This window comes from Zingiber officinale, chromosome 1B, assembly GCF_018446385.1.
Source record: "Zingiber officinale cultivar Zhangliang chromosome 1B, Zo_v1.1, whole genome shotgun sequence".
Lineage (NCBI taxonomy): Eukaryota > Viridiplantae > Streptophyta > Magnoliopsida > Zingiberales > Zingiberaceae > Zingiber > Zingiber officinale.
This window is the reverse complement of record NC_055986.1, coordinates 3831654-3842576: the sequence shown is the minus strand read 5'-3', so window position 1 is coordinate 3842576 and position 10923 is coordinate 3831654. Positions and strand designations below refer to the sequence as shown.

The 10923-nt window shown below is 38.5% G+C and overlaps 1 protein-coding gene across 1 annotated transcript; it reads right to left on the bottom strand.

Annotated features, from left to right (window-relative positions):
* Positions 1 to 4190: 4190 nt before the first annotated feature.
* Positions 4191 to 8784, bottom strand: LOC122047323 (putative disease resistance protein RGA1). The gene is made up of 3 exons (XM_042608511.1): positions 8607 to 8784; positions 4860 to 8467; positions 4191 to 4554 (listed from the first exon to the last, which is right to left on the bottom strand). The coding sequence occupies exons 2-3, from the start codon at positions 8400 to 8402 to the stop codon at positions 4531 to 4533; spliced, it is 3567 nt and encodes a 1188-aa protein (XP_042464445.1). The 5' UTR covers positions 8403 to 8467; positions 8607 to 8784; the 3' UTR covers positions 4191 to 4530.
* Between the last annotated feature and the right edge of the window lie 2139 nt (positions 8785 to 10923).

Below are 10923 nucleotides of genomic sequence, written 5' to 3'. Positions count from 1 at the left end.
TATCTCGATTGTCGCTTTGCTCGGCTTCTATCTAACTCGTCACTCTGACCAACTCATATCTCAATCGCTGCTCTACCTAGCTCCTATCTCAATCGCCGCTCTACCCAATTATAAACGTTCAAATCTAGAATAATCATTTCAAAAAGGGAGAAATGAATAGAAGGGCAATTAAAGAAACACATACCCATATTTCATTAATAAAAACATAATACAAGGACAATTTAGCCTCTCTCTCTCTCTCTTTCTCTCTCTCTCTCTCTCTCTTTGTTATAATTATTAGAGGTTCTAAAATTTCTAGGGTAGATCAGCCATCAAATATCCTTCTTAGAGTGGCCACACTGCTCCTCCAATCCCAAGTGAGCGTGTACGGTCGAATTGTAGTTGGGACAGAAGTACGCTACTCGCCTAGCCTTCCCACATTTATTCACCAGTTTGGACCTAGCTTGTTCTAGTTTGGCTTGTAGAGAATCTCGCTCGGCTGTTAGTGACTCCAAGTTCTGTTGTTGTTGCAATATCATCAAGTCCTTGGTCTTCACCTCTTTGATCATATAGGATATTACGAACAAATGCTTAGTTCAAATGGCATGCAATGCCCAAGACCTATCAATTATGACTGAAGAAGCTTTACTCTTCATAGCAATCTCCACTCAGACCTTGGACTGGCGGCAAGCAAGCGCCCCTCTAGTTCCTTTTGGATCAAGCAGTGAAAATCCTTGGCTTGCAACGCCTTTGCTAGGGCTTCCTCTTTTCGGCAAGTAGTTGAGTTTTTTGTTTTACCTTTAGCCAAAGCTGTTGAAGCTTCCCAATCATTGTCTAGGGATGAGATTCTGATTCCATCACTATGGTGAGAGTTGTCGAAGGGAGTTGATAAAGAGTCACAATAGGGGCAAGGGTGTTGGACCCCGTGGTAGTTTTAATGTGATCAACCAAGTTGGTTAGATCCTGCTTTGTGTTTGATCCCTGTGTCTGAGTGTGCAGGAGCTTAGGAGCGCAGGAAGTCGAGCGAAAGACGCAGCTAGCGAGAAGGACGACACGGGAAGGGAGCCGACGGGCTCGGTGCGTCCGAAGGACGAGAGAGCTACGGAAGAGTACTCCGGTGGAGCGAGAAGAACGTGCACGACGTTCGAGGGACGAGAAGCCGGACGGAAGCCTGCTTGAGGAGAAGGCCGGGAATTGAGTTCGGGTGAGCCCTATTCCGATTGACCGCAATCACCCAAAAGATCGAAGCGTCGGAAGTCAAAGCGAAGCAAAGAAACAAGCTGGAATTTCGAGCTGCCAGCTTGGAGGCGCCTCCAGCTTGAAGGCGCCTTCAGCGTTGATGAAGGCGCCTCCATCTGCCTTGGAGGCGCCTTCAGTCTTGATGAAGGTGCCTTCAACAGGTCAAAACTGACCGTTTGCACTGCGGATAAAGTTTTATTCGCTCACCCCCTAGAGGCACCTTGGACCCTTATTGGAGGCGCCTTGGACCCTCGGGATAGAATTTTCAGAGGCTATTTAAAGGCCCCTGGAGTTAGGAATTCAACAACAACTCAAGCAATCAATCGTGTAGTCATTCCTAGCAATAGTACTAAGCTTCCAAAGTGTAAAAGACTTCTCCGTCTTCAGTAAAGGAGATTCTTTTTAGTGCGCTTCTCATTGCCCTGGATTAACAACCTCCTTGGTTGTAACCAGATTAAATTTCTGTCTTCTGCTTAATTTCTATTTCTTTATTTGTTATTATTTTGCTATTGCTTTTCTGAGTTGAAATCCGAGGAGGGTATAGTTTTTATTTTTCAGCAGCAATTCACCCCCCTCTTGCCGGCCTCTGCTGCACCTACAATTGGATATATAGGCTAGACATCGTCGGGCCTTTTAAAGAAGAATCATGGGATATGAACCATACGATTGCATCAAGAGATGAACCAACCTCCCCAAAGGCCATTGGATATTGGATAAAGGGGTAGGTGAATTGTCATCGAAGATCGTACGATAGCTATTTTGTTTGGGAAAAGAAAGATGGACAAACACAGGCAGTATGGGGAAGAAGGGATATTTATGGTAATAGCAGAGGGCGAAGGGGCACACTCGCACAAGACTGTAACCTAGTTAATTAGACATGAACCTCCTTTGACTAGACTAGGAGGGGAGGCTTATGATACAACGTATAAAGCGTGGAGCCCAGAATGGCGTAAGGTCAATGATCAAAATGATGTGGAAGTCAAAAAAATCAGGAGGAGGTGACAGTCAAGGTCAAGGAATACGCAAAGGTTGTCGACTCCTTTTCACCCAACCAACTCCAGCACGGTCGAACCCTCAGGGCTCAGTCCCCTAGCTTCTCCAAGGCCAGCCTTACTCCCGACGAGCTCCAACCCGACAAGGTCCTTAGAGCTCAGTCCTATCGTTTCTCCTGGGCACCGACCCAACCTTACTCCCGACCAGCTCCAGCCTAGTAAGATCCTCATGGCTCAGTCCCCTCGCTTCTCTTGGGCACCAGCCCAGTCTTGCGCACAACCGGCTCCATACTGGTCAGGTCCTCAGGGCTCAGTCCCCTTGCTTCTCCTCGGCACTGGCAATGCCCGACTAGCTCCAAACCGGTCAGGTTCTCAGGGCTCAATCCCCTCGCTTCTCCTAGGCACCGACCCAGCCTTACCCCTAGTTAGCTTCTTAGCCGATCGGACCCCTAGAGGACCATTGTCAGGGAATCGTAACAGTTTGACAGAGAATTACAGTTATTCGTCAAAGAATATTCCAATGCTCTGTCACATACAAACTGTAGAACCTTCCTCTACCCAATGGAAGTCTGTCATACATCTTCTTTCACTCGACACCCCCTGATATTCGACATTCTTTGATGCCTTATGATTGCGAAGGTCATAAAAGATAATACAAAAAGACAGGTCCTCTCCGTTAGTCAAGTACGCGTTTTACAATAGTCTTACTTACATGCACTGTTCATCTTATTTTCACTCGACCTCTCTTCTGAATTGAACGTCGAAAAGCCTATGCTAAGAACTCTTCCTTGATTCTCGTTTTAATGCTTCCGGGTACTTGATCTTTGGTGTTTGTAGGGCCATGAGTACCATTGATGATCCTCTCCCCAGCCTCAAATTCATCTCTCCGTCAATGTTCTTATCATCACCAGTACTCCACTTCACTCACCTTCCGGACGGATCACCTACAATTAACACTAGTTATAACAGAACCGACACTTTTAATTCAAATTTTTTACCTAAGTTATTAACTTTCTTCCTTTAAAATAAAAAACATCTATTATAGTTTTCTTCCTAAAAAAGGACTTTGCTTTGCCCGATACGAACCAAACCCATATGAACCATGTAGCAATCCGAGCTCAAATCTAAGCCCAATAATTATAAATATATATAATATAGTCTAAAAAATAATAAAATACGTAGCATAACAACTTATGTAAATGAGCTAGAAAACAACTAAAAATTCAACCTCATACCCGTTCTCAACCTATATGAACAATATGAGTATGAAATTTCCTTCTTAGCTCCCTGAATTTGTAGTGGTCATCCTATTTCATTATATATATTCTATCCCGTTCCATGCCTTATTTCATAGAAATTCCAAAGTGGTTCTATTTCGTTATATTTCATCTATATCTCAATTTCGTTCGTTTAATATCACATAAGAGGTGGTATTTATAGTTATCTATTTCTATATATGAAAAATTAAAAAATTATCATAATTATCATATAATAATCAAAATTCTAAAATGGTATAGTTCTCCTCTACTAAAGAGTGTTCTTTTGTCTCTATATATTAATTTAGCAGAATTTCAACACTTGAGGATATGAATGGGATCTATTGACAAGATCATGGAAAGGATGAAAAGGATGATGCAAATTTCAAGTACCAATTTGAGCAACATATTAATGATAATGAGATCTTTAAAACTTATGCAATTAATCCAACAGCTATAAAAGGAAAATTAATAATAATAATAACAAGTTCACACTAAGATATATAGATATATATGTTATATAAATTCATGCAACCCAAATAGATCTCAAAATAACTTACAATGACGAAAGAAGAAAAAATATCTATCTTACACGCATAAGAAAAATCTCGTACAAAGATTATATTTTCTTTTAAAAATAATAAATATATTAAAACGGAATATCTAGGAGTTAAGAATTAAGAGCAAGTAGAAAGCTCAACATAATTATTAAATAAGTTCCAAATTTAAATATAGAAATCACAAATTCGATGATAATAATAGTTGCACAATATTCGAATGTCAGAATACACAAAGTATTTAGCAAGATCTAAATAATTTAGCAAGTTCACACATATGCCAATGAAAATTAAAGAAATCCATACAGATGACACAATAAGCAAATTATTGTTCGCATAGTGATTCTAAAGGATGTATATATTGACATAAGAACATATCACGAAGTCATTACTTGAATATTATTATCAGCAAACTCCAACAGACGCTTTTACCGCTTGTCATATGCATAGTTATGTCCTCGAAGAACCAGATCCTTGTTGTGATAATTAATTGAACTCTCCATGTTCTCATTCCAATTTCAATGCCCTTTCCTTCATATATAAGTTAACCATGTAAATTACATGCAATACAAGAGAAGAAAAAAAAAGAGCAATGTAAATAATGTTAATTTTCTGAGATCTGAAAAAAAAAAAAAAAAAGCAATGACATTTGGGAGCTTGGACAAAAGGGAAAAATTTGTATGGCTGAAGAAAAAGTTGATGAATCGTATACACGTGAAAAGAGAGTATGATTCTTCCATTATATTGCGAAGATTAACTAAAAATAATATACGATAGAAGGAATGCAAAATAAAAGCTCTCTATATATGAAAATAACAGACGTCAAGGCTACTTACTCTCATATTTCTATCCGTGTAGAACTTTTGTGATTGCTCCTTCAGCGTTGGATGAACATCGCCAATGCAACGGAAAACATATAGTGATTTGGGAAACCCTTCCTGATCTGGCATCTCATGAATCTGTGGACAGTCACATATATTTAGGCATTCGAGAAGGGTAGGAAGTCCTTTCTCCGGCAGAGAATGGATCTGTGGACAGTTGTCTATTGTTAACATCCGTAGGGAGGGAAGAAGTCCTATATCTGGCAGTGAATGGATCTGTGGACAGTTAGCCACTGTTAATTCTTCTAAGTAGGGAAGGCTATGCAGCAGCTCTGTCGGCAGAGATTGTAGTTTCTTGCAATTATAGAAGATTAGAGATGTAACAGCAGTGAGGCTTTGCATCGCCTCCTCAAATATCACCTCCCCAGAACATGCGGCAATTTCAAGTTCTATGATGAATGACAGTGAGTTTCTCAGAGGAAACATTTTAAGCACAGCAGTGTTGTCCACACATAATTTGCGCAAAGATGACAAGCTCCCTGCTTGCTCATCTTCTACATTCAACTGAACCAGCTTAGGACATCCTATTATCTGCAATAGCTCGAGGGATTTAAGGAGTCCTAAGCTCTCCATCCGTGTCAACTCATCACAGTAATTGATGAACAACCATCGCAGTTCTACCAATTGAACCAGAGGAATAGACGTTATGTGTGGACAATGGCTTATTGTCAAACGAGTAACTAAACAAAGATTGTGCAAGCAGTCAGGCAAAAGTTTTGCATATTCACCTGAGTCGCTCAATTCCAATACCTTGAGTGAGGGCGGTAGAAGGCGGTCACATTCCTCGTCATCTGCCGTTTCGTTATTTAATATGAGCTCGGGACAGCCTCTTATTATCAACGTTTCTAGGGAAGGAGGGAAGGGAGGTAATCTCTTTAGTTTAGGACAATTTATGACAACAAGTTCACGCATGCAGGGAAATAGATCTTTGCCATCGGTCCAAAACCACTCCTCAAAGGCCGGCAAATTGAATAACTTAAGCATTTCCAACTTGGGAAAACACTTGCCTTCAAATTCATGACTCAGTCGTTTCAAAGCAGGCATGTTGTCCATGAGAAGTTCAATTAGATGCAAACGTTGACCAATAAATGGCAGATCGTCATCCCATCTCTTGCAATTTACTAATTCAAGTTTTTTCAAAATGGATAGAACTTTTGGCATCAACCAACTAGGTGACCTACCTCCATTATACCCATTAATTTTCAATATTTCAAGCGATTCATGTGGCTGCAGACCTTCAATTACTTCCTCTTCCAACTTGGCATCCTTCTCATCATTCCATTTTAACACCAATTCTTGTAGATGGACTTTGTTCTTTAACTCAGCATGCTGTGCTTCTTTGCTATCGACCACATTCTCAAGATTTTGAATATGAAGTGTTCCATGAAACTGTGTCATATCCTTTAGTTGTCCAAGCTTGAGGGCATCGCCCTCTCGAACACTAAATGTTAGCAATTCTTGAAGATTAGTTAGTCTCCATACATCCTTTATCATCAACCAAATTTTTTCATCTGCATCAATGTGTCTCAGATTGACCAACTTATGCAATTCTTGTGGTATAGACTCCATTGAAAAACAATTCCGTGCTCTTAGCGTTTGCAAATGATAAAGGTCGCACAATGAGTCAGGCAAAAATTTAATTTCAGTATTGTATGATAAATCAAGGAAACGAAGGTGAATCAATTTACCAATATGTCCAGATAACTCCAGCAAGCCACAAAAACTTAAATCCAGAACGCGAATGCTTCTTAGTTTTTCGAAGAGGCTATCGGGAGGTGAATTTTTCAACAACAAGGTACGCAACTTGTCGTATCCAGACAATTCCAGCGGCACTTTTCTTTTTTCTACTAGTAGATGTCGAACTGTACTGGGAAGCTTCTTTGTTTGTTCATTACTTTGAATTTTACATGTCTCTTCCTCAGCAATCATCTCGGCTAAATCATGTATAAGGTCATGCATCATATATGGATAAAATCCATGTTTGAATTCTTGAAAGAAAGATCTGTTAACAAACTCAAGAAAATAATCGTTTCCAACATCTTCCATCCTCTTTGTGTTATTATCTTCGATGAAACCTTCGGCCATCCACATCGGAACCAAATGAGCTTTATGGTAACTGGTGTCTTTAGTGAACACCGAGCAAAAAGCAAAACACTGCTTCAGATTTTCATTAAGATATTGATAACTTAAATGCAGAGCTGGCATAATGCTATCTTCATCTTGTTTTACTTTCCATATGTCGCTCTTCATTATGGTGGCCCAGTGTTGCTTGCGCAAATCTAATTGTAGAACACTGCCGAGTGTCTTTGCAGCTAATGGTGAGCCCTTCAACTTGCGAGCAATCTTTCTACCAATGTCTTCTAGCTCTGGATAGTCTTCGGGGTTGAGTGTACCAAATGAGCATTTCTTGAACAATTTCCAAAAGGCATCTTCGTCTAAATCATGGAGCAAGATTGGTTCCGCCGGGCTAACCATTTTAGAAACTTTCATATCTCGAGTTGTAACAATGATTTTGCTACCATGCTCTCCGACTTTGAGTAGTGCACAGAATTTCTCCCAGATACTCTTATCATCGCTCCACACATCGTCAAGAAAAAGCAGAAACTTCTTTTTTGCAATATGCTGATGGAGTATTTTTTGAAGAGGTTCTAACTCTATATTATCATATTCTTTTTTAAGAGTTACTGACTCTATTATAGATTTAGTGAGTCTCTGCACACTAAAATTGTCAGACACACAGACCCAAATCTTTAGATGAAAATGATCCTGAACTCTGTTGTCTTTGTGCACGTACTGAGCAAGAGTAGTCTTTCCAACTCCTCCTATCCCGACAATGGGCAAGACGGAGAAGGTATCGTTGACAAATCCCGATGCCGGTTTCACCTGACTAGCTGACCCCAACAACCAGTCTACCACTTGATTCAGTTCTTTGTCTCTGCCAAACAATATGTCCGTCACCGGGGAAGAGCATGATTCTCTAGCCTGAAACTTCACCTCAGGTTGATCATTTGGTGGTAACACTTTCATGATGTCCTTCACACTAATAGCAATTCCCTCCAGCCTTTCTTGAATTTCCCTCACTCTAGCTCTGATATCATCTTCCCCCAAGGAATAAGAAGAAGCAAACAACCTTTTTTTTGCAGCTGAAAAAATGTTTGAAAGGCCACTGGAGCCACTTGCCTTGTCCTCTTCTTCACCTTTGATCTTCTGCCTGAGGAGATGGTATTGGAACTCATCTATCAAGTCCTCAGCATCATAAGCAGCATCCTTAAGATCCCGCATCAATGTCTTCCACTTGGTGCTGTTGCTCCCGCTACTCTGTACCTTGTCAAGGATGATTCGAGTCTCCAGCAGCGACGTGCGAAGCTTTTTCATGTCCGCCGCGAAACCCCGGCGCTCGGCAAACAGTTGGATGGCTGTGTCGCTGGCCTTATCGATCAAGGTCTGGATGAAGGCCTGCGCGACCCATCCCCCCACCACTGTCAGTGACACCGCCATTTGATTGCAGAAGAGAGCAGCGGCAGATCCCTGTTTTCTTCTCTCAGATCTGCAAGCCAAAAGAGCTGCAAAAACAAAACAAAGGCAGTAGTAATCAAAGGGCAAACGCCATGTAGTAGATCGAACTATTGATTCGATTGATGACAAATTAAAAGGATTAATATATATAGCAAAGTAATATATATGTATAAGAGATTTGATTACCTCCAAATAAAGTGGATCTAGAGGTGATCGTTGCTCAACTGCTGCAAACTACAGAATAGTTTCAGGAAGCAAATATTGCTAAAAGGAAGTTGCAGATCAAAGCAAAGTTGGGCGATGCTCCTAGTGAAGAGTCTCCGGAAGCAATATTGCAAAAAGTCTCCGGAAGCAAACTACAGAAGAGTCCTGCGCTTAAATGGCACGCGACAATATTTTTTTTGTTCACTCGTTTTCAGTTCGGTGGAAGCTGACTCAGCCAGGATTAATTAAAAATATTTAATATATAATATAATTGCAAAAAAATGGATCTATCTAACTTGAGTCTTTCTCTTATTATTAACGTTATTAATTATCCTATTAAAAATTTTATCTTAAATTTTACATAAGATAATTAAAACATTTTTACATTAATTACTATATCCATTTTCTAAATTTAATATTTATAAATAGTATAAGAAAATAAATTTTATTCTTTAAATATCATAGAGCAGTGAAAAAAATAAAAAAAAATTAATAAGTATAAGGAAAAGTAATATTTAAATTTAATAAAGTAAGTTTTTACTTTAAATTTTACATGTTAATAAGAAAATTGATATGAATATTCTTGCTAATCAAATATTAATTAAGACTATTTAATTTATAATTACATAGATAAATTGATCTATCTGAACCATTAAATTCATTAATATCTCTGGCATTTTTTTTTTTGCCGTTATACTATTATAAGCCAAGTTTCTCTGGACCTTGCTTCTTAGCATAGTTTGCAAAATCGTGATCCGGATCGTAAGATCGTACGAACCTACGATCCGGAAACCCAAAATCGATCCAGGATCGTGCAGAATCATTTTTGCAGTAGGATCGCAGCAGGATCGGTAGGATCGGAGCAGAATCGGTAGAATCGGAGCAGGATCGGAGCAGAATCGGAGCAGAATCGGTGGAAGCTTTGAGAGGTCATAACTTTTGACTCGGATTGAACCACGGGGCCTATAATATATCAAATTAAAGCTCGTTCAGAGATCTTTAATAAATTTCAAAGTTTATCCTTAACAATTATCTTTTTTTCATCTTATTAGAGTTTTAAATTATTTAAATATATGTTTAATTATTTTTGAGTTAGTTTTTTTATCAATAATATTCTGTCATTTGTTTTTCTCAAAATAATAAGTTTTTGGATGTCTATTGTCTAGTATTGTGTGACATCAACCAGTCTTTAGAAGATTATTTCCGACATTCATATTTGAATCAAAGAATTCAATAGCTTCTGTTATATACGTTAGATGCTTTGTTGGCATTTAAATTGAATTATCTTATAAATCAAGGAAATATTTTTGACATTGTATGTGTTATTATTATTGTCTTAATAGATATTTTATATTCTTTCATTTTATGATATGAAAATATAAATATTATTACTATGCGAGAATGATAGTTGAATTATAAGTTAATTTAAATTTGTATATGTAGTAATGTAATTTGATGTGTTGAGTGTAAATAATTGCATATATATACAAAATTAGTTATTTATTTATATGTAAATGAGTTTTTAGGTATTTTTTTCTAATTATTAATCATGTATGATAAAATTTTAAGGGTTTTTGGTAGGATCGTACGATTCTACGATCCGATCCTGACCGATCCGATCCTGACCCTAAATCGATCCTGCGTAGGATCACGATTCTACAAACTATTCTTCTTAGTGTCAATTTTTTTAGCTTATTTATTTTTAGAAGCCGACTAAATAAGAGTTAGTCTTAAGAACTGTTTAAAACATGATTTAGAGTTCAATATATTTATTCTTCTCTTTCAAGCTTTCAAGTTTGATCTTGTTTCATAGCACTAGCCTAGTAGTACACCAATAATCCTAACGCTTTATGTTACCACCCAAAATGACTAGTGCTGTGAAAGATCTAGCATCTAGTATAGTTAAGTTTGACAGGTTTGATGGCAATAACTTCATATGTCGGAAGAAGAGGGTTCATTTCCTCTTGGTGACCCTAAAGATGGTTTATGTGCTCAATACCTTAAAATCAACGCATGAAGGGGAATAGGAGACATTAGATGAGCTCCGTGCAAAATAGAAGTGGGAGACGGACGATAAAATCTGTAGAGGTCATATCCTCAATGCCATGGGGGACAACCTGTTTGACATCTACCATACGGTAGGAACCACCAAGGAGTTATGGGAAAAACATGAGACAAGGTACATGAGAGAAGACTCCACAAGTAATAAATTTCCTATCTCAATATTCTTCAATTATAAAATGATGGACCATAGACCCATCATACAACAAATCACTGAATTGGAAAGAATGTTAAATCA

Excerpts from the sequence above, each read along its gene's own strand:
- LOC122047323 (XM_042608511.1), bottom strand. The coding sequence starts at position 8,402 with ATGGCGGTGTCACTGACAGTGGTGGGGGGATGGGTCGCGCAGGCCTTC. Across the intron at positions 4,555-4,859 it reads ACACGGATAGAAATATGAGA|GAAAGGGCATTGAAATTGGA; the intron begins GTAAGTAGCCTT and ends TTATATATGAAG.